We start from the raw sequence: 24,881 nt of genomic DNA, 5'->3' as shown, positions 1-24,881 counted from the left end.
TAGGAGGAATGAGTTCTACCTTTCTGTACCACTATAGGATGGCTATAGTTAACAGTAACATATAATTTCAAATAGCTACAAGTAGGATATTGAATGTTCCCAAGACAAACAAATGATAAATGTTTGAGATGATAAATATGCTAACTACTCTGATTTGATTTAAATACATTATATATATGAAAACATTAGTACGTGCCCCATGAATATGTACAACTACTATCTGGCAATTAAAATAAATAAAATAAATAAAGAATATTTGTTATTCTGGAAAAACAAAAAAGAAAATGCCACTGAACCTGAAGAAAGCATTAAATTGACAGTGGTACTAAAGATTAGATGCCTTTATTAAATATAAATACATCAAATATAAACGTTAAAGGGCTAATTTTTAGTCAAGTAAAACCAACTAAACATTGAATGCTATAAACATTTAAAACATTTAAAGAAAATGCAGACTTAAATGTTAATCTTACTATTAATAAAAATGGAACTTAAATATTATATTCCTTTTAAAAAGTAAGCAATTAACCGTCTATTCTATATTTCTATCAGATAAGGCATAAAATTAGCCTTTGAAAATTGTTCTAACAATACAACAGAACTTTTCACAAAATGAATGCAAGCACTGTAGGGAACATTGGAATTTAAGTACTTTACCAAAGCACATACAAGTTTACCCTTCCCAGTGAAGGCTAACACACCTGAATGTTTTATACTGAAGTCATAAAAATGCATGAAATGTATCATGACAGTAATTTAATTATCTTGGAAGCCTGAAAGCATACACATTCCAAAATGTTGTATGATACTGAATGTATCTATACAGTTTATTTATCTGTTATCCTGTAATCCAATGTAAGAGTCTTAAGACAAAGTTCAGGTAAATTACATTTTTTATGTATAGAAATCATTTCACAAACACTGATGTAACAACAAACCTCCTTCTTGGTCAATACATTTTAAAAGTGACTTAATAAAGGTTTTAAAAATGGACAAGACAATTTCTTTAGATCACAAATATGCACCTTGATGTTCTAAGTAACAAAATTGAAATAAAAAAATTTAAAAACTTATTAAAATTATACTTTAACTTTAAATATATAGAGAAGATCTTAATATTGTATAGACAACTGTTGCTAGATTTTAAAGGAGGGATATAAAATAGAATATTTTAACAGCTTAGCCCATTTATAGAGCCTATTTAATTACATCATCTTGTTATTACTACTTTTTCCTAAGTGCTGTAGAACATTCTCTGAAGGAGGAAACACACTTTCCAAGGAAGTTCTAGAATCAAAAGAAAGGAGAAATCAACAATGATTGTTGAGTATCTTTTGTTAAATACATTCCTAGGCACCTGATTGTTTCTAATGGTACTAGAATATCTTTTAACAAATTTCATTTTTCTTACATCATGGATAGTGAGGATTGCAATTAATTTTTGTGTATTGTCTTTGTATCTAGCAATCATTTTAATTCTAATATTTATTTCACATGCCTCTCATTTTATTTTATTTTAATAAAGAAAAATAAGATATTTTATTTTAAACTTCTGTTTTAGTTTCAGGGGCATATGTGCAGGTTCGTTATATCGATATAGATAAATTACATGTTGTGGGGTTTAGTGTATAGATTATTTCATCATCCAGGTAATAAGCGTGGTACCAGATAGGTAGTTTTTTGATCCTCACCCTCCTCCTACCGTTTACCCTTAAGTAGGCTGCAGTGTCTGCTATTCCCTTCTTTGTCCATGTGTACTCAAAGTTTAGCTCCCATTTATAAGTGAGAACACGTGGTATTTGGTTTTCTGTTCCTGCATTACTTTGCTTAGGATAACGGCCTCTAGCTCCATCCATACTGCTGCAAAGCACATCATCTCATTCATTTTTATGGCTGCATAGTACTCCATGGTGTATACATACACTTATCTTTATCCAGTCTACCACAGATGGGCATTTGGGTTGATTTCATGTCTCTGCTATTGTGAATAGTGCTGTGATAAATATACACATGCATGTATCTTTATGGTACAATGATTTACATTCCTTTGGGCATATACTCAACAATGGGATTGCTGGCCCGAATGGTAGTTCTGTTTTAAGTTCTTTGAGAAATCACCAAACTGCTTTCCACAATGACTGAACTAATTTACATTCCCACCAACAGTGCATAGGCATTCCCTTCTCTACAACCTTGTTAGCATCTGTTATTTTTTGACTTTATTTAGTAATAGCCATTCTGAGTGGTATAAGATGGTATCTTGTGGTTTTGACTTGCATTTCTCCAGTGATCAGTGATACGGAGCATTTTTTCATATGCTTGTTGGCCATGTAAATGTATTCTTTTGAGACAAATGTCTGTTCATGTCCTTCACCCATTTTTTTAATGGGGTTATTTTTTTCTTGTTAATTTAAGTTCCTTACAGATTCTGGATATTAGACCTTTGTCAGATACATAGTTTGCAAATATTTTCTCATATTCTGTGGGTTATCTGTTTACTCTGTTGATAGTTTCTTTTGCTGTGCACAAGCTCTTTAGTTTAATTAGGTCCCATTTGTCAATTTTTGTTTTTGTTGTAATTGCTTTTGGCATCTTCATCATGAAATCTTGGCCAGAATGTAATTGTCCTACTGTCCAGAATGGTAATTCTTAGGTTTTCTTCAAGGGTTTTTATAAATTTTAGGCTGTACACTTAAGTCATTAATCCATGTTGATTTTTGTATACGGTAGAAGGAAGGGGTCTAGTTTCAGTCTTCTGCATATGGCTAACCAGTTATCCCAGCACCATTTATTGAATAGGGAGTCCTTTCTCCATTGCTTGTTTTTGTTGACTTCGTTGAGGATCAGATTGTTACAAGTGTGCATTATTTTCTGAGTTTTCTATTCTGTTCCATTGGTCTACGTGCCTTTTTTTTTTGTTTTTTGTTTTTTTTGAGATAGAGTCTTGCTGTATCACCCAGGCTGGAGTGCAGCAGTGTAATCTCAGCTCACTGAAACTTCTGCCTCCCAGGCTCAAGGGATCCTTCACTTCAGCCTCCTGAGTAGCTAGGACTATAGGTATGTGCTATCATTCTCGGCTAATTTTCGTATTTTTTGTGGAGATGGGGTTTCACCATGTTGCCCAGGCTGGTTTTGAATTCCTGGCCTCAAGCGATTTGCCTGCCTCCCAAAGTGTTGGGATTACTGGCGTGAGCCACCCCCTCCCCAGCCTATTCTGGGTATTAACCCCTTATCAGATATATGATTTATAAATATTTTCTCATTCTATGGGCTGCCTTTTCACTCTTTTGATAGTGTCCTTTGATGTTCAAGTTTTTGATTTTGATGACGTCTAATATATGTATCTTCTTTTGTTGTCCATGCTTCTGTTGTCATATCCAAATCAGTGCTAAATCCAATACTGCAAAAGTTTTCCACCATTTTCTTCTAAGAGTTTTATAATTTTAACTCTTATGTTTAAGTTGTTGATTCATTTTAGTTGATTTTTGGATATGGTGTAAAGTCAAGGTCCAACTTCACTTTCTGCATGCTTTTGAAAATTGTTCTTTTAGGGGCCAGGCACGGTGGCTCATGCCTGTAATCCTAGCACTTTGGGAGGCCGAGGCGGGCGGATCACAAGGTCAAGAGATCGAGACCATCCTGGCCAACATGGTGAAACCCCGTCTCTACTAAAAACACAAAAATTAGATGGGCATGTTGGCGCATGACTGTAGTCTCAGCTACTTGGGAGGCTGAGGCAGAATTGCTTGAACCTGGGAGGTGGAGGTTGCAGTGAGCTGAGATCGCGCCTGGGCGACTGAGTGACTCCGTCTCAAAACAAAAAACAAAAACCAAAAACTAACAAACCCCTCCCCCCACCCAAAAAAAGAAAATTGTTCTTTTAGTAGTTGCCCCCAGATTTATAACATGGATTCTTTGTTCTGATATCAACTGGCACATATGTAGAAAAAGAGTTAATGTAGCAGGCCTGAGACTGCCATCCTTTGAAAGACCTGCTTGCAAGGTTGGCCCCTGGCTGGTATCTAGGAACTTGGGATTTTGGGGTGGGGGTTCCCACCATTTCCAGAAGTGATGAGTGCCTCACTATACTAAAACTGCTATACAAACAATGTGATTTATGTTGAATTGCTGCTCCCTGACAGCCTGGAGCTATAGTATGTGCTAGGCAGAGGGCAACTACATGACCAACCCCCAGTAAAATCCTTGGGCACTGAGTCTTTAATGAGCTTCCCTGGTAGACAACATTTTATAGGTGTCACAATTCATTGCAATTAAGCACATCTTGTGTGATTCCACTGGAAAAGGACTTTTGGAAGCCTGTTTCCTCCAGACTTCACCTTATGTACCTTTTCCCTTTGCTGATTTTGCTTCATATTTTGTTGCTGTAATAAATCATAGCCATGAATACATCTATATACTGAGTTATGTGAGTCCTCCTAGCATATAATGAAGCTTGGGGTGGTCTTGAGTACCCCCAACACAGAACATCTTACTCTCTTCCCAAACTGCAAGGTGTTTAGAATAGTAAGAATACTTAATCCCCTCTCAACTTATGTATCAGTATTGTCATGTATTTTAATTATATCAGAACCTACAAAACATCATTATTTTTGTTTTCTACAGCCAATATTGATTGAGACCTACCACATATTTAATCTTCGTTGATCTTCATTTCTCCTGTACCTCTGACCTTTCATTTAAAATCACTTTTTTCTCAGAGAACATTCTGGTATTTTCTTTGGAGTAGGGCTTCTTCTAAAGTAACAAATTATCTTAGTTTTTTTATTTGCATGATAATTAGTTATTTTACATTTATTTTTGAAGGCTCTTTTCCTGGGTCTAGAGCTTTGGGCTTGGAGAATTATTTGGTGACTTCTGTTGAGAGTCAGCTGTGAATCTAACTGTTGCACTCTTAAGGTAAACTTTCTCCCTCCAGCTGCTTTATAGTTCTTATAGGCTTTAATTTTTCAAGCAGTTTTTCTCTGATGTACTCATGTCATGCTGAAGGCTGGAGTGGCTGTGGCAACTTCTTAAAATGAGACAACAATGAAGTTTGCTGCATCAACTGACTCTTTCATTCACAAAAGATTTCTCCGTAGCTTGAGATTCTATACGATAGCATTTTACCCAGAGTAGGACTTCTTTCAAAATTGGAGTCAATTTCCTTAAACTTTTTTTAAAACACCCTCAAACTTTGCCACTGCTTTATCACCTAAGTTTATGTACTATTCCAAATCCTCTGTTGTTATTTCAACAATGTTCACAGCATGTTCACCAGCAGTAGACTGCATCTCAAGAAAGCATTTTCTGGGCTGGGCACAGTGGCTCACACCTGTAATTCCAGCACTTTGGGAGGCTGAGTGGGAGAATTGCTTGAGGCCAGAAGTTTGAGACCAGCCTGGGAAAAATAACAAGATCCCATCTCTACAAAAATAACAAATAATAAAAAAAGAAAGCACTTTCTTTGCTTATCCACAATAAGGAACTTCTCATCTATTCAAATTTTATCATGAGGTTGCAGCAATTCAGTCACATCTTCAGGCTCCACTTCTAATTTGAATTGTCTTGCTATGTCTACCACATCAGCAGTTACTTCCTCCACTTAAGTCTTGAATCCCTTAAAGTCATCCATGAGTTGCATTCAACTTCTTCCAAACTCTTGTGAATATTGATATTTTTACCTCCTCTCATGAATAATAAATATTCTTAATGGCATCTAGAATGGTGACTCCTTTCCATGAAGTTTTCAATTTACTTTGCCCAGATCCATTAGAGAATCAGCTATGACAGCTATAACCTTATGAAATGTATTTCTTAAATATTTAAGACTTGAGTCAAAATTACTCCTTGATCCATGGGCTGCAGAAGGGATGTTGTGTTAGCAGGCATTAAAAAAACCCATTAATTTCCTTCTACATCTCCATCAGAGTTCTTGGTGACTAAGTGCATTGTCAATGAGCAACAGTATTTTGAAAGAAATTTTTTTTTTCTGAGTAGTTGGTCTCAATGGTGAGCTTAAAAGATTCAGTAAACCAGCCTGGGTAACATGGTAAGACCCGACCTCTAAAACAAACAAACAAACAAAATTATCCTGGCATGGTGGTATGTGCCTGTAATCCCAGCTACTGAGGGAGGCTGAGTCAGGAGGACTGCCTGAGTCCAGGGATTCAGTAAACTATGCTGCAGGCTGGGCTCAGTGGCTCATGCCTGTAATCCTTAGCACTCTGGGAGGCTAAAGTGGGAGAATTGCTTAAGGCCAGGAATATGAGACCAGCCTGGGCAACATAGGTGAGACCTTGTCTCTACAAAAGGTTTAATTATTTTTTTTTTTTTTGAGACGAAGTCTCGCTCTGTCGCCAGGCTGGAGTGCAGTGGCGTGATCTCAGCTCACTGCAACCTCTGCCTCCCAGGTTCAAGTGATTCTCTTGCCTCAGCCTCCCGAATAGCTGGGACTATAGGCGTACGCCACCACGCCCGGCTAATTTTTGTATTTTTAGTAGAGATGGGGTTTCACCATGTTGGCCAGGATGGTCTCGATCTCTCGACTTTGTGATCCGCCCGCCTCGGCCTCCCAAAGTGCTGGGATTACAGGCGTGAGCCACTGTGCCTGGCTGAAAGGTTGAAATTTAAAAAGAAAGTAGCAGGGTATGGTGGTGTGCACCTACTGTAGTTCTAGCACTTAGGAGACTGAGGCAGGAGGATCTTTTGAGTCCAGGAGTTTAGGGTTGCAGTGAGCTATGATTGTGTCACTGCACTCCAGCCTAGGTGATAGCAAGACCCTATCTCTAAAAAAAGAACAAAACCCAAAAAACCTCCATGCTATAAACAGATGTGTTGTCATCCAGGCTTTGTTGTTCCATTCACAGAGTGGAGGCAGAGTAGATTTAGTGTAATTCCTAAGGGCACTTGAATTTTCAGAACGGTAAATGAGCATCAGCTTGAACTTAAAGTCAACAGCTGCATTAGCCCCTAACAAGAGAGCGTGCCTGTCCTTTGAAGCTAGGAATTGACTTTTCCTCTCAAGCTGTGAAAGTCCCAGATGGCATCTTCTTTCAGTAGATGGCTGTTTCTTCTACACTGAATATCTGCTGTTTAGTGTGGCTACCGTCATCAATTATCTAACCCAGATCTTCTGGGCATCTTGCTACGGCTTCTACATCAGCATTTGCTGCTTCACATTGCACTTTTGTTAGAAAGACGACTTCTTAGAATGATACATTGGACTTTGGGGACTGAGGGAAAGGGTGGGAGTGGGGTGAAGGATAGAAGACTATATGTTGGGTATAGTGTACACTGCTCAGGGCTTGGGCGATGGGTGCACCAAAATCTCAGAGAAAAAAAAAAAAGATGGCTTATTTCTTTAAACCTCATGAACTAACCAACCCTCTGTTAGCTTCACACTTTTCTTCCTCAGCTTCCTCCCCTCTCTCATCACCTTCAAATAATGGAAAAGAGGTCCTTGCTCTGAATTAGGCTTTGGCTTAAGGCAATGTTGTGGCTGCTATGATCTTCTACATAGACTACTAAAATTTTCACCACATCAGCAATAAGGTTGTTTCACTTTGCGATCATTCTCATGTCCACTGGAGTAGCGCTTGTAATCCCCATCAGTAACTTTTCCTCATTGGCTTCATAACAACGAACCATGTGGCTAACTGGTACAAAAGGCCCAGTTTTCAGCCTATCTTGGCTTTTGACATGCCTTCCTCACTAAGCTTAATCATTTCTAGCTTTCGATTTAAAGTGAGCTCTTTCTTTTATTTAAGAGTCATTTAATGTGACTCTTTCTTTCCCTGGAATACTTACAGGCCATTATAGGGTTATCAGTTGGCCTAATTTCAATATTGTGTTTCAAGGAATAGGAAGACCAAAGAGAGGGAAAGAGATGGGGAAACAGCCAATGAGTGGAGTGGTCAGAACACACACATTTATAAAATTTGCTGTTTTGTATGGGTGCAGTTCAAAGTGCCCCAAAATAATTACAATAGTAACAAAGATCACTGATCACAATCACCATACAGGCGTCACAAAAAAGTTTGAAATGTTGTATGAATTACCAAAATGTGACACAGACACAAAGTGGGTAAACATTGTTGGAAAAATGGCGCTGATAGACTTGCTTGATGCAGGGTTGCCACAAACCTTCGGTATGTAAAAATTGCAGTATCTGCGACTACTGAGGGTAGATAATACAAGACAATGCAGCTTCCATCTTGCTCTGTCTCTCTCTTGCTTAGGGGAAGCCAGCTGCCATGATGCAAAAACATTTGAAGAGCCTTATGGAAGGGCCTATGTGGTGAGGAACTGAGGCCTGTTGCCAACAGACATGTGAATGAGCCCCCTGAGAAGCAGATCCTCTGGTCTCAGGGAAACCTCTGAATGACTACAGTCCAGGCCAACATCTTGACTGCAACATGAAAAACCCTGAGCTAAAACCACCCGGCTAAGTCACTCCTGAATCCTGATCTGCAAACTGTGAGTTTATGAGTGTTGTTTAAGCCAGTCAATTTTAGGGTAATTAGTTTTGTATTAGTAGTTAACTAATTACAGTATGCTTGCTTTAAAATTTATATTATTTTGTGATTATATTATTATTTTAAATTTAATATGTTTTTTATGTAAAAAGAAAATGAAATCAATAGCTTATAAATTTTAAGTAATATTCAAATATGAAAGAATATGATTACTTTACCTCTTTATTGTTTTTTGAATTCCTAACTGGAAGCAGAGTTTTTCAGAAGAGATGAAGTCATCTCCACAATAGTATTAATAGATAAGCCATTCAGAAAACCTTTATGTCTTATTCTCACTTCCTGAAGTGCATTTATAATATGGTCTCTATGCAAAAGGAAAACATACATGAGTATTTGTCTTTTCCAAAGGAATACATTCTGAATATATCTAAGTTATTAACTTGAACTATATTTTTACACAAAAGTTTTAAAGCAGTTAAAATATAATTTTGGTTATTACCTGCTGACTTCTGGATGCAGTTCAGCCAGTCTCTTTATGATCTTGGTAAAGCTACGAAGGTTCAATGTATTTGGAGGTATGAATTGAACAGGTGTATCAGGTAATAATTTAGCAGATTCAATCTGCTTACAATTCTTCTTGACACCCTAAATAAGCATTTAAAAAGTTTTCTTAAAATCAGTAAGGACCATTACATAAAGATAATACAGCTTATTCAACAATAATATATTTGAAAATTAAAATAATAAAATAAAAATTCCTTAAAAATTTACTTTATTTTTTAATTTTTTTAGAACCTGACAAAGGGCTAATATCCAGAATCTACAATGAACTCCAACAAATTTACAAGAAAAAAACAACCCCATCAAAAAGTGGGCAAGGGATATGAACAGACACTTCTCAAAAGAAGACATTTATGCTGCCAAAAGACACAGGAAAAAATGCTCATCATCACTGGCCATCAGAGAAATGCAAATCAAAACCACAATGAGATACCACCTCACACCAGTTAGAATGGCAATCATTAAAAAGTCAGGAAAGAACAGGTGCTGGAGAGGATGTGGAGAAATAGGAACACTTTTACACTGTTGGTGGGACTGTAAACTAGTTCAACCATTGTGGAAGTCAGTGTGGCGATTCCTCAGGGATCTAGAACTAGAAATACCATTTGACCCAGCCATCCCATTACTGGGTATATACCCAAAGGACTATAAATCATGCTGCTATAAAGACACATGCACACGTTATGTTTATCGCGGCACTATTCACAAAAATTTAACTTGGGATTGTTTGTACCAATTGCATTTACTTGAGCTGTGTTTCAGGGCCATGTAGTACAAAACGTACCCAATATTTTTTCTTACTGATAAACTATAGGAGGCTATGTCTACATAAGCCTTTCTCAACCAGATTCCTCATCTGAACCATAGAACACAGAAAGTGATGTAACTACTTTCTCAATTGTCCCAAAGATAGGACACAACTAGTTTCATTTTGGATGTACAGGAGAGAGATTCATTCATTAAATAAATGTTTTAGGCTTAGGGCATTAAGGCTTAATTCTCTTAACCAACCTAAGATAGGCTACACAATAATTAGAGATATTTTACATTGTATTTACTATATGCTGTATGTAATGAATACAAATTGTATGCCCAGAAGTGCACTATATGCTGTGGGGGAAAAACTATAGTGAGATAAAACAGAGCCCTTTCCATTTGCGAAGAGACAAAATTAAAATGACCAATTAATTACTGTTAACAATGCAAGTAGGCTATAAATTGTAGAAAACCACTGTAAATCCCATAAAAGTTCAACAAAGGAAGGACTCAGACTTTAAAGCCTCGATGAAAAGTCAGGGCAACACACATAATATACTGGACCTTTCACATCAGAACATTATATCTTTCACTTGCTCGTTTATTGCCGTATCTCCCTCACTAGATTTTAGCTCCTTAAGAGTACAGATTTTTGTCTGTTTTATTCATTGTTGCTTTCCCAGTGCCTAGAATAGTGTACACAGTTGGTATGTAATAACTATTTGTTTAATAAATAAAAAGTTTGGGATACAATAGTTTAGGTGACAGTTGAAGTTAAGTGCTCTCCAAGAAAGAATATGCTCTCCAAGAAAGAAGCCAAATTATTGGTAAGTAATAACAACAACAGCTAATATTTTCTGGGTACATCTTCCATGGTAGGCACTGTTCTAAAAATTTTTCTGTATTAAGCTTATTTAAGCTCATCAACATTTGTGAGGTAATGGCTCTCATCTCCATTTTAAGATAACGAAGCTCAGAAACGGAAAGGTTAGGTTAGTTTTCCAGAGTCACATGGTGAGTAAGTGGCAGAGCCAGGTTATGAATCTAAGAGTTTTTATTAATCATCACGATTCTGCTTCTCATTGTAGACAATCAATATTTTCTAAATGAATAGAATAAATAAATGTTGAGAATCAGAAAAAGAACAAGGGAATAAGAAATTGCCAGAAAGGAAAGAGAACTTGGAGTATAGCTTAACAAAGATGGTTACAGGAGCTTCCCTATCCACATACTCCTACCAACAGCCTGTACGGCCCTCTTTATAACTTCCCTCTCCCAACCCCATGGCCCACTGCCACAGCTGACAGGACCAAGAGTGTTGCTGCCTGAGCTAATGAACATCAAAATCACAGCCTGGATCAATTCACTTTCCTGTCTACAGCATGTGGAATTAGCAGGGTGTTCACACCCGTAATCCCAGCACTTTGGGAGGCCAAGGTGGAAGGATCACTTGAGGACAGGAGTTTGAGACCAGCCTGGGCAACACAGCACAACCTGGTCTCTACAGAAAAATACAAAAATTAGCTGGGTATGATGACACACCTGCAGTCCCAGCTACTTGGGAGGCTGAGGTGGGAGGATTGCTTGAGCCCAGGACTTCAGGGCTACAGTGAGCTGTGGTTGTGCCACTGCACCCCAGCCTGGGTGACAGAGTGAGATCCTGTCTCAAAAAAAAAAAAAAAAAAAAAAAAAAGACTGAAATTAGAACATGAAGCAAATGAATTACTCAAATCACAGGGACTTGAATTGAAAATACAGTTAGAATCAAGCAAAACAAAGCCAAATGGGGGAAGAAAGCAGTCATGAGCAGAGAAAAGCAGTGTGTAGAGAGAGGGCAATAAGGGGAATGAACACAGGGAGAGCAGAGGCAGGAGACCACATGTGCTACACAAGAGAGGAAAGGGAGAGCCACAGTTCCCAAACCTCCAGCTCAGGGCCCCGCGCAGCTTCACTGCACTTTGTTCCCTTCCTTCCTGCTGTAGATTGAGGCTATGTACCAAACAAATCAATCCCACACATGAAGGGTCACTGAGATGAAAGGAAAAGTTTCAAGAAAGGGATGCACAGTGTCAAACAGGTAAAGTAGTAAAGAGGAAGGCAGATGAGGGAAAGACAAATAAAAGGTCACTAGTGCCTTATGAAAAGGGCCGTTTAGGTAAAATTTTAGAGACTGAAGTCAGATTATCAGGACAAAAGAGAAGCAAAGAAACAGACATTGAATATAACCTACTTGCTTGAGAAGTTTGGCAATAAAAACATAGGACAGGCTGGGTGTGGTGGCTCAGGCCAGTAATCCCAGCATTTTGGGAGGCCGAGGCGAGCAGATGACTTGAGGTCAGGAATTCAAGATGGGCCTGGCCAACATGGTGAAACCCCATGTGTACTAAAAACACAAAAAAATTAGCCAGGCAAGGTAGTAGGTTCCTATAATCCCAGCTACTCAGGAGGCTGAGGCAGGAGAATTGCTTGAACCCAGGAGGCAGAAGTTGCAGTGAACTGAGATTGCGCCACTGCACTCCAGCCTGGGCGACAGAGTGAGACTCCGTCTCAAAAAAACAAAACAAAACAAAACAAAACAAACAACAAAAACACCACCCCCCCCCCAAAAAAAAAAACAAGAAAAAAGGACAAATAAGGATGGTAAAGTTAAAGGAATGCAAAGTCAAGTGAAAATCCTGTCAGGATTAGGAAGGGCTGTGCCTGACTTCGAGCAGAGGCGAAGGTCTGTGAGTGGAAGTGGAGTTGCTAATAGTATAGAAAAGGAATGGGATAACTCCAGGAATGAGGAAAGGACTGGATAAATGACACAGTTAGAAGAGATCCCTTTATCTTATTAAGGGAAAAAATTAGATACATTTATTCAACAAGTATTTATTCTTGTGCTGATCTATGGATTCAAAATAATCCCAGCAAAAATCCAAGTAGGATTTTTTTTTTTTTTTGTAGGTAGACAGGTGAATTATAAAAGTACACAGCAAGGCAAAGAGACTAAATAGCTACAATAACTCTGAAAAAGAATAAAGTTAGAGGACTCATCCCACCTGATTTCAAAACTTACTATGAAGCTACAGTAATGAAGACAGTGTACAATGGGTGGGAAGAGACAGTTCAACGAAACAGTTCCAGTCTAGAAATAGACTCACACAAACATGGTCAATTGATTTTTGACCAAGGTGCAAAGGTAATTCAACAGAAATAGGAACATCTTTTTAACAAATGATGCTGGAACTATTCCATATGCAAAACAGAAACAAATGCAAATAAACAATAATTACCTCAACAAATACCTGAAACAATATATAAAAATTAACACAAAATCTCTGTGACCTTGGATTATGCTAAGATTTCTTAGCTTCAACACTAAAAGCATACATTATAAATGAAAAAATTAATAAATTATACTTCATAAATACTAAAAAAATAAAAAACAGAAAGACACTGTTAAAGGAATGAAAAGACAAGGCACGAAGTGAGAAAAATTATTTGCAAATCACCTATCTTATCTGGTAAAGGACTTAAAATCAGAATATTAAAAAATCAAAATTCAATAATAAAATAAACTTAATAAAAATGGACACAACATAAGCGGGAATAAAATGCCAGTATATACAACAACATGGGTCAATCTCAAATGCATTCAGTGAAAGAAGCCAGGCTAACAGGGCTATATAGTATAATTTCATTTATATAACATTCTGAAAAAGGTCAAGTTTTAAGAATAGGAAACAGATCAGAGTACAAGATAATGTTTTGGAGTGATGGAACTGTTCTGAATCTTGATTATGGTGGTGGTGACTTGCCTATATGCATTTCTCTAAAGCTATAGGCACCAAAAAGTATTGAATTTTACTGTGCGTAATTTTTTTAAAAAAAATCTGTGGAATGCCTATGGGACTCCAGGCAATTTGCTGAGCAGTGGAGAGAAAAGACTGAACAAGGCAAACTTTACCACTTTTCACATGGTGTTTACCTCAGTAAGAGAGACATGAGAATATATGAAAATACAATGACTACATTTTATGGTTTTAACAATTATGAGATAAGGTTAGCTATGAAAGAAAAATAAAGATGAAATTATAATTAGTTACTTGCAGAGTAGTAATAAAAAGACTGCGAAGGATTGGCAAAGAGCCTAGTTAAAATGAGTTTTTCATTGGCTTGGTCTACAAAGATCTAGATATCCCCCCAGGAACAACTGGAGTTGTACAAAAGCAGGTTAAGGTGGATTCAAGGTTAAAAACAATTCAGATTAATGCTGTCATTCCCATTTCAAGACTGCGTATTGAAGTTATTTATTCTACAAAGCTACTTACAGCAATATGACGTACAAAGACCATTTAAGGGATCTATCAAAAACACTAACCTGGTTGGAAGGGAAAACCTCACTGTCTTGCTCAGAACCCAGCTGCCATGGCCTAGTTCTGGGCAATCTAGAAATGGAGAAGGCTGAGTGGATTTGTTTGTTGGTGCTTTTCTCTAAATTATTTGAACTAATTCTATTCCCATTTTTGGAGGAAAGTGGTGATGTATATTCTCCAAGAATTTTAACAGGCCGCACATTTACTGACTTTCCATTTATTTCTATCCCATTCATTTCCTTCACAGCTATCTTTGCATCGCTGTTTTTTGTAAAAGCAAGAGATGCATATCTAAAACATAAGAGCAGAAAACCAAAAGGTTGTTAATGACTTCAAATTACATCAAACTTGATTTTGCAACTACTGATGCAAATACATTTTTCACAAGAGTAACTGCTTTTAAAAATAAAAAGGTTGCTGTACTTACCTTGGGATTAAGAAGAGTATTTATTTAGGATAACTAAATAAAAATCAAGTTAAAGATGGGAAATAGAAGAAAAGTATTTCTTACACATTATCTCCTATTAATTTCATATTAAAATCTAATGTAAAATATTTGTGAAGCTAATATATGATAGAGTTGCAGAGATTAGTGGTCTGGGGACAACTGGTTATCCATAACTTAAAAACCTAAAACTAATCCCTATGTATAAATGTAAATTTCAGATAACTTAAAGGCTTAAATGTGAGAGGCAAAATTTTAAATATTTAGCAGAATATGCAAAAGTGTATCTTTATGACCTTGTAGTGGGGAAATATACAGACAAAAACAAAGAGTTGGAAAATCTAATCAGAATTTTAATTATATATACAAGAAAGTTGGGCAATAGCTATTCCTATATAATCATCAGCCCTAGACAGTGCCAATGGAAGGATATATACCAAATCCTGGGAAGAGTGGCTGTTTTCAAATGATGGGACTATGGATACATTTTTATAAACTCCTTGTAGTTTTGCATTTAACTGTACTTTCTAAATTTCTACAAAGAATGCAAAATACTTCAAATAAGAAAAAAACATAGTTTTTAAAAAGTATTCAACAAGATACTAAAAGAGTTTTCACATAAAGTAATACTCCTAGGATTACAATACTGCTTTAATGAAATGTATTAACATCATATCAACAGGTCAAATAATTACAGCTGGACAATTATCTTACAATTATATGACTTCATTTAAGACACACATTTTTAATAAACTGCAACCCCAACTACAAATAGGATCCCTTCTTAATTGATAAAAATTTTATATCTGAAATAAACAGCTATCACTTTTAATGAAAAAACAGTAAAAAAATTTCCATTAAGCTATCGCCATTGTTATTTAATACTTTTGAATGATCTGGCAATGTTACAAAACAGAAAGTAGCAACATACATACTCAAACTGACTACATGTAAATGAGGTACCTGTCTACCTAAAATATATAAAAAGTGTCAACTAAAAAGTAATTGAAATCAGAAACAGTGAAATGAAATACAATTTTCTAAGCACCTACTATGTGCCAGGCTTTATTCCTAGTGTTTCACATATTTTACTTCTAACAGTTTCACAGCAATGCTGTGAAGTTAGTATTATTATCCTCACTTTATAGACAAAGAGGCTGAGGTACAGAAAGGTTAAGTAACTTGCCTAAATTTATTAACCAAGTTGTTGACAGAGCTGGGAATTGAACCAATGTTATCTATTTCTGGAAGCCGTTCTTTTACCTAATGTGCTCTACTTCCCCTATGAAGTGGCATGTAGCAAGATAAAGTATACAAAAATCAATAACTCTCCGGTATACCATTAACAAGTTATAAAGTATAATGAAAAAAAGATCTGGTTAAGAACAGTATCAACTCAAGATTGCAGCTATTTGTCCATGTGTCCCCCTTCCTGGCCTGTGAAACCCTGTGAGAATAACCCTTGACTTTATCACCACTGTGGCTGATATCTGGTATAGAACATTTGGCAAACAGCAGACACATAATAATGCACATTGATTAAAGTTGGGAAACACACCTGTAATTAGTAGAAGAATCATAAATTGAAATTTCAGAAACTTGGTATTTTTGGAAATGAGACCTTAAATCGGCCTAAAAGAAGAGAAATAAAAGTTTGTGAAAGGTAGAAAAAAGCAACAAATATGAACAACTAATAAATTTGAAAATGAAGCTCAAAAAAATAATCCTGGTATACCTCAGATACTGAAGGGCAGAGGCCACCAACATGTATCAAATAACTTTTATCTCTTTGTGAGGGTTCAACATTCTTCATTTCTGCTTAGAGAAAAACATGTAACAGAAATGATCTTTACTGTACTGATATGTTTCAGAGAAAATGTGAACACTGTTAAATATTTTATGTTTCCTTTCTACTAACCCAAAGTTTATTATAAAGTTATCAGCAACTATCAGCACTTCTAGACTGAGGACTAAGAGCCTGCAATATAGTTTTAAGATTTCTGGGCCTTAATCACATCATCTTAAAAACTAAAGAGGCTGGGTTAGTTAAGTCTCTTGTAGCTCAAAAATGGATAAATTACATCTAAGCAAAGTAATCAATTACTGTAATTGTTGTCCCTCAGTATCCCTGGGGGAGTGGTGCTAGGACACCCCAAGGATGCTCAAGTCCCTTATGTAAAATGGCACAGTATTTGTGTATAACCTACACACATCCTTCTGTGTACTTTAAATCATCTCTAGATTAGTTATAATACCTAATACAATGTAAATACTATGTAAATACTTGTTATACTGTATTGTTTAGGGAATAATGAGCCTCCCAAAAAGTCTGTACATGTTTAGTACAGGCTTTTAAAAATATTTTCAATCTGCAGTTGATTGTCTTTGTCTTTGGTTCAGAGAAGTGCTATCTAGAACACTGGACACACACAGGATCTTAACTCCCTACTGTTAATGCTGGCTAGAGCTAGTGGTCTGAGAGCTCTCATTATGCACATTCCCTTGCTGGGGAAACATCACACCAAGAAAACCTTTTAATTGGACAAGGATCAATAGCAGGTATTATAATATATAGCTTGTAATAATGGTAAGGGCACACAAAAAAGGGGGGAGACAACTTGAGTTAGACAGCATGATTTTCCAAATTACAAATACTAGGATTATAGATAAACTTTTTTCTTGATAAAAAATTTCAAAATTCTTAAGAGTACATTTTCACAATCTCTATTGTGAAGAGAACCTGAAACCAAAAAGGATCCACTGAATAGAGATTCAAATTACTAGCAAATCCCATACCTGGCACATAGGAAGTACACAAATATTTGCTGAATGAATCCTTAAAGTAGCTTTTATTTATATGCTTTATAATTTTTATATAGTAATGGGAGATGTGGAAATTTTATTTTTTTCATTAAATAATAATAAATAATATATAAGAGTAGCCTAACACTTATCCAGTGTTTCTGATGCTCCAGGCAATATGGCAAGCACTTTATACACACCATCTCATGTAATTCTCACAACCACATCACAAGGTAGCTATTATTATTTTCATTTTGCAGATAAGGATGCTGAGGTCTCAGGAGTTTAGGTCAGAAACATAGTAAGTGGTGGTGCTGGAATCCAGGCAGAGTTTGTCATCTTTAGGTAATAATACCTAACCTTCATTAACTTATTTCATTTGTTAATCTCTTTGAATCATGATGTATTCTATAGCGAAAATAGCAAAACCACCTACCTTTATATTTTTACATTGGAGTAAGGAGGGAATAATGAGCTACAGTACAGTAAAAAAGGGTAAATAAGAATCAGAAGACATACATTATACCCATCACCTCACCTTTCACTACTTCAACACAAAATAGCTAATGAATATCCAATGGGCTGCATGCCGTACCTGGCACTGGAGATAGGCAGTAAACAAAACATATAAAAATTCCTGAGCTCACTGAGCTAATGAGAGGATGGGAAGGCAGTCAGTATATCAAGTAAGCAAACCATACAGTATCATGATACGTGACATGAAGAAAACTAATGCAAGGGAAGAAAAAACAGAATAAACTAGATGATATGGGGCTGGGTGCCGTGGCTCACGCCTCTAATCCCAGCACTTCAGGAGGCCGAGGTGGGTGGATCACTTGAGGTCAGGAGTTCAAGATCAGCCTGGCCAACCTGGTGAAACCCCGTCGCTACTAAAAATACAAAAATTAGCGGGCACCTGTAAGCTGAGGCAGGAGAATCACTTGAACCTGGGAGGTGAAGCGTTGCAATGAGCCAAGATAGTGCCACCCACTCCAGCCTGGGTGACAGAGCGAGACTCTGTCTCAAAAAACAAACAAACAACAACAACAAAACCCCAAAACTAGATGATATAATGCTATTTACTTTAAATTGTATATGTATATTAAATATATGCATAAGAAAATGCATAAAAATGATCATTAAAATATTCATAGTGGTTATTGCAGGTTGGAGGAACCAGTTAATTTTAATTTTCCTATTTTTTAAATTTTATTTAAAAAACCATAATAAGCATTATTTAGACAAGCAGGAAAAAATAATAAAACCAATGCTGATATGGAAAATAAAAGAAAAATCCATAGAAGATACAGAAAAAGTAAGGAAAGATAGCATAAACTTAACTAGAAATGACAGAAGGGCAATAATCACAGGTACTAGAGAAAATTATAACTATTCTAAGCAATTAAGGACTATCTAAAAATGAAAACATCCCTAAAATTATTGAAATAAGAGAAAGCAAATAGTTTTCATCATTAACACCAATTTGACAAATTAGTACTGGTTGCCTGGTGGTAATGGGAAGCTGGTCTTATTCACCATGTACCCATGCCTGGAAAAAGGAAAATGATGCCCTGCAAGAGTGCTGATGTTGGCCTTGAGCAAGAGGAAGAATGCGGGTATCTACCTGTTAACTAAATCTTGGATTTAAGCTTTTAGCAGTTTTTTCCTCTTTAAAAAACTGACCTCCAACTGAACAATTTCCTCATTTTTTTATTTATAAAGAAAAGCCAAAACAAGAATAAACAACTCAGTTGCCCAACACAACACAGAAGCAGGTAAGCACTATTTTACAAATACTCTAGGTTAGGATTTCTCAGTAAATTCTTGAGAACCAACCTACTGTAAGATCCAAATTCCCCCTGTCTTGTTCTATTTGATTTTCTTGTGTTCCGGAGATGTCAACTCCTGTCAGGTTCTCTTTAGCATCAGACCAGTCTTCACTTATCTCTTGGTAATGTCTGCAGTCTAAGACATTAAACACAATGAGCTATGAATGACATATAATGTCCAACACACTGAAAAGTTATCTTAAAACCATGGATGAATCAGTAGGATGATGACTACTAGAGTTTTATGTATAAATCTAAAGATAAATATTAGCAAAATAAGAGAACCAAGCAAAAAGATTCTCTGAGAAGAGACTTTCAGCAGTCCTTGAATAAAAAGTTGCTTTCAATCTGAGTGATCTGCTTCTTAGCTTTCCTTAAATTAAAACACTATTCCCAGCTTATTGAAACCCTTAATTTTTGGCATTTTGAACTGTACTTTAGTGAAAAAGACATATTATCTTTATATATGCAATAACATGAAACATCTTTGAAAGAATTAAGCAGCGTTGCAACCCTTTATTTCATTACAATTAAATTAATAATCTTTTGGAATGATCATAATCTCTTTTCATGTGCTAAAATGCACACAATTTACAGAGATACAAATTAGATACAAGAGAGAATTTTCATACTAAAAACATGAACCAGAAGAATAAGAGTCCATATTATTATTTAGCATTGTCAGCTATATTAGGCAACCTTAAAGATGTCAAGTAGCAATAATAAGAACATACTTGACATTTATAATCAGAATGATGCCTTTCCATCAATTAAGAAAATTTATTTTTATTTAATGAATAAACACTACCAATACTTTAAACCTTATTTTGTTTTCCAGCAACTATACAAGATAACACATTTTTATACTAACCTTTATCATCAAGTTTCAGTTGACTAAAGTCTGCATTTATATCACCATTTTTAAAGTCATCTTTCTTGGGTGATATGTTTTGTGTAGCATGACTATTGTCAGATGATAAAGACATCTGAGGATTAAGATAATAAAAACAATAAATAAGGGCAAATAATTATTATGCTCTTACTATGTGACAGGTACTCTTCACTGGCATTATTCAGCCTTTACAGTAATGAGGGCTCTGAAAGGAAAACATTATCAACCTGACCTGACATGTGAGAAAACAGAATCTAAGTAACTTGTTGCTTCATGTTACACAGTTAACAAGACTTACAATTTGAGTCCAGTCTGTGTATAATGACTGTGCTAACACTTCTATTTGGCAAAGTGTGGCATACACACATGAGAAGTAATCGAGATAATTTTTGGAGGTATATATATATATATATATATATAAAATATATATACACAAATATTTATCACATTAACCTTTAACAGTTATATATTTAATTTAGTGTATGCTTATGTGTATCTTTTATTTATGAGAAGCAATATTTCTTTCCTATATGTAATAGTTATTATTTACATTTAAATTTATGTAAAAAGGAGAATCATTTAAAGACAAAGTAACATTATAGGTAATACAGGGCTACGGTAAATTGTGAAGATGGTACATGAGTAGCTGAAATTTAGAAACACTATACTGAGTTTCATGCATTACCAATTAATTTAATGAGACAGGAATTAAAATGTAATCTCAACTTAAAATAAATCTCAACTTAAAATCAATATTGTTTTGTAGCCAAAACCAGATTATAAGAAACGTTATATCTTCATCTTGTTCTTTAAAAAATAATTTATTGTTCTCCCTAAACAGGTTATACCATTCCTACCATTAAGTACATAAAAATCTAGTTTTTGACCTGTTAATTCTTTGTGGATAACTGAGATTTTTTAAAAAAAGAATTTAACAATGGAATAGACAATGTTAAAGTAATTTACTTTTACTCAATCAAGTATTTCACTTTTAACTTTGGAATTCATCTTGGGGGATTAATATTACTCAAATAAAGAAACCTCAGGGTTAAAACCAAGGTCAGAAAAGCAGACTAAACCCCAGCCTTCCTATTCAATTGCCTCCTTGCTCAATAATAGAATATAACCAATGTTTCCATAACACTTTGTAATTTTCAGAGTGTTCTTACATAGATTAAATCTTCCTTCTTGGTTGTCATCTGACAAACATTTTCTTGGGGGAACAAGAAAGAGTAAGAAAACCTATGACAGGCATTTAAAAATGATTTTCATCATTTCAGTAAAGAAGAAATTATAACTTTTCCCTGTCTAAAATGACTGAATTATTACTTTACCTCATGAGATGAAGGTACAAAATGTTAGTTTTAATTGCACTGGCTTCACATGATGATGGCACTAAATTATTGTTTGCCCAGGACAGTCCAGGTTTATACCGACTGTTGTAGAGAATTACCATTACACTCTTTCAACCTCAAAAGTCTCCTGGTGTGGTGTAAATTATATGGTCACCCTACTCAACATATACGGTTGATATCTGTTTGATCAGGACTCGACATAAATATACCATTATAATCAGTTATATCCCTCAAATGGTAGTACACAAAGTAAGCCAGTTGAGTGAAAAGAAGGATGTCAGGGTTTCTGAAAATTATGGTTTACTTTACGTAAACCATACAGTTAAAGATTTGCATTGATGAACTTTCAAGGACCCTTACTTGAGAGAGTGTCTTTTTTAGGTTCGAAGAAACATCAACATCATGAGCCCTCTGATCATCTTGTTCAGCACCTGCTTCTGAAAAGCTAAAAAGAACATTTCAGAAGAAATACGATCTAATGTTTGACAACAGAGTAAGGTGACTATAGTTAACTACAATGTATATTTCAAAGTAGCTAAAAGAGAGGACTTGAAATGTTCCTAACACATAGAAATGACAAATACACAAGGTGATGGATATCCTGAATATTAACTTGATTAGTACACATCCTATGCATGCAACAAAATATTACATGTACCCCATACATTTGTACAATATTAAATGTCAAGAAAAAAGATAAACACTTCATTGAAACATTTATCAATGTTCTAAATAGGGAACAAAACAGAAAGTTTAAAGTTAACTGAATTAAGCAATTTTTAGGATCTAATGAATTATAAATCAGACGAAACCATAACTCACACATGTGTTTCCTTTTTCATTAGCTGGAAAGAGAGAAAAGGAAAAAAATCTTTGTTTAAAATGTTTTGTCTAAATGAAGTAAAATTTTTTATTTCTAAAACATACATACATACCCTGGAAGCAAAAGTAGAGAAGGTAGATAATAATTTTGATTCTAGTGACAGTGGGGGCAGCTCTTCTAGCGGTATGCCTTTGTGTATTTTTTCTTTCAAAGTCACATATCTAACTTTTAAGTCCCTCAAAAGAGACAGTAGTGCTGATCCCAATTCCTTCTTGGCAGAATTACTTGATAAATTCCTGTTCAAAAGTTGAGTGCACAAAACTAAATTATTTAGGCCCAAGTCATCCATTTAACACTAATTTTATATTATACACTTGGTTCTTGAACTCCTGGGCTCAAGCAATCCTCCTGTCTCAGCCTCGCAAGTTGCTAGGACTACATGTGTGCCACAATCCTCAGCTAATTTGTAAAAAAAAGTATTGTAGAGACGGGGGTCTCATTATGTTACCCACATTGGTCTTGAACTCTTGGCCTTAAGTGATTCTCCTGCCTCAGCTTCCCAGAGTGCTGGCATTATAGGCACAAGCCACCTTGCCCAACCCCACTTGGTTCTAATTTTACTAGAACTCTAAATATTTTCTTTTAAATGCTGAGTGAAACAAAAAAATGAACCACAGTAAATGTGTTTTTCTAAAGGCAGTACAAACAACTCTTGACACATAAGCCAGAGAAAGTGTGGCAGCATGTCATGCAAAAACTCTCTAACTTCATCCTTACTTGAACTTTATAAAGAAACAACAAATCTATGTTTTCACTGGATTCATCATGTCAACCATGCACTGTGGCCCCTCCATGAAACTCAAGGGTTCTATTACCCTTAGGCTAACTAACAAACCCAGTAACAATCTACTCCTCATTTTACTCTTCAAAAATGAAAATTAGAGAAACTCTCTAGAATAAACTTAAAGCTAGTGACAAATCTCTAAGAAAAAACAGATTTTAAATTAATAAACACATATTTAATCCTTCCCTATTTTCCATTACAAGTTTGTAAATATCACAACAATGGCGACGACACATCTGATAGTGAACATTTAAAAGGTGCAGCTCTGCTTTCATGGCTCTCTGCATTATCTTCTGACAGCACATTGATGGCAAATCCTTTTCTGTATCTTTAAAAAGTTGAACTTCCCTTTAAAAATAAAAGATAGGATCAGATAAGATTCCAAACATTTTTCTATAGTAATAACATGCCTCCAGAAACAGATTTTAAATTTTTTATATTTCCCTGTCAAGTTTAAATCAATTTATACTAAAGATGAAGAGGCTGTGGGAATATATAACAACTTCAGAAAACAAGACGTTAAAGCTAAATATATTCATTCTAGAGGTCCAGGAAGTAAACAATTCTCAAATTCATACTTTCTTTTACCAAAAAAGGAAGTATGAATTTGAGAATTGTTTATTCTGGAGAATTACTTATTCTCTATAAAGTCATTTTGGTAATGACCTTATTTATCCAGAATCAATGGATTTTTTTCAATCTAAATCAAACTTTGGCCAAGATTTTTAAAAGTTATAAGCATTTTGGATGAAAATTATTCTTAAAACATATTATCTTTTTAATAGAAAATAATTTACATATTTCTTAATAATTAAGGATCATTAATATAAGCAAATATTTTGCTGTACTGTTATATCAAAAAGCCCCAAATCACTATTTTTTTTGAGTATTAGTGGTTTTTGGAGGTCTTCCCTTGTTACTAATTGCCACTTCTAGCTATTCTCAATAGTTCTGCTTCTAGAAACCGACAATTTAATTTTATACAACTGGAACACCACATTAAACATATTAGAAGAATGAGTAATAAGTGAAGGAAAAAGTAAATGACCTCAGAGTATGATAACTAATTTGGCTTCTCAGACCTTCCCTGTTTCTCTCCCTCCCACTTCCTGGTTCTCCACTGTGTTCTGAATTACAAGAGTATCTGATAAATGCAAAGCAAATTACGCAAAAATGAGTTAAAATCAAGATTAAAATGCTCCTGTGAAAGTAGCTATTTACTTTTCCAAATAAATGACATATTCCAAAAGTGCTAGTTTGTTTTGGTCTACAGGTGAATAAAGTGAAAGGAAATGGAAAATTAAATCAGTATGGATTTGGGTTGAACAAGTAAAGATTAGATGCCATGAGTTTCTGAAGAAATTGAGACTGAAATCTCAATAAGTGAAGAGCTTTAATATTCTATATTGTTTTAATATTTATTTGAAGGCAAACGGTTGAAACAGATGATTTCTTAAAGTCCATTTTAGCTACTATTCTATATGGGTAAGTATGCTATACAGACAGCAAATACTATTTTGATTTTTTCTTCCAGATGTATCTGTAAGCATATATATATGATGTACCTCTCAGGATGTTTCTTTAGGTCTGTGATACCACATGGTTTTCTTAATTCCAGGAAATCCTGAAAATATGATTTAAAATTAAATTTAAAAAATGTTATATCTGAAATTCCAAACTAATAAAATGTACAATTCAATTTCTAATGGATTTTGTGGGAGGAGCTGCCATGAGAGGAGGAT

General features: G+C 35.3%; 1 protein-coding gene across 3 annotated transcripts in view; it reads right to left on the bottom strand.

The window, feature by feature from the left end:
- Positions 1-326: 326 nt before the first annotated feature.
- RBM44 (RNA binding motif protein 44) overlaps positions 327-24,881 on the bottom strand; it is a 44,968-nt gene continuing 20,413 nt past the window's right edge. Inside the window, exons 4-16 of one of the 3 annotated variants that reach the window (XM_054477337.2) lie at positions 24,705-24,763; positions 23,328-23,487; positions 22,408-22,593; positions 22,295-22,317; positions 21,833-21,917; positions 20,097-20,211; positions 19,233-19,361; positions 16,330-16,409; positions 16,153-16,226; positions 14,155-14,440; positions 8,974-9,119; positions 8,693-8,838; positions 327-1,287 (exon numbers count right to left, since the gene is read on the bottom strand). In XM_054477337.2, coding sequence (XP_054333312.1) covers positions 8,715-8,838; positions 8,974-9,119; positions 14,155-14,440; positions 16,153-16,226; positions 16,330-16,409; positions 19,233-19,361; positions 20,097-20,211; positions 21,833-21,917; positions 22,295-22,317; positions 22,408-22,593; positions 23,328-23,487; positions 24,705-24,763 — 1,467 coding nt within the window. In that variant the 3' untranslated portion in view covers positions 327-1,287; positions 8,693-8,714. Of the gene's footprint in view, positions 1,288-8,692; positions 8,839-8,973; positions 9,120-14,154; positions 14,441-16,152; positions 16,227-16,329; positions 16,413-19,232; positions 19,362-20,096; positions 20,212-21,832; positions 21,918-22,294; positions 22,318-22,407; positions 22,594-23,327; positions 23,488-24,704; positions 24,764-24,881 lie in introns of all 3 variants that reach the window. The other 2 variants (XM_054477338.2, XM_054477339.2) reach the window with 2 other exon arrangements.

This window comes from Pongo pygmaeus, chromosome 11, assembly GCF_028885625.2.
Source record: "Pongo pygmaeus isolate AG05252 chromosome 11, NHGRI_mPonPyg2-v2.0_pri, whole genome shotgun sequence".
Taxonomy (NCBI): domain Eukaryota; kingdom Metazoa; phylum Chordata; class Mammalia; order Primates; family Hominidae; genus Pongo; species Pongo pygmaeus.
This window is presented reverse-complemented; position numbering and strand designations above follow the sequence as displayed.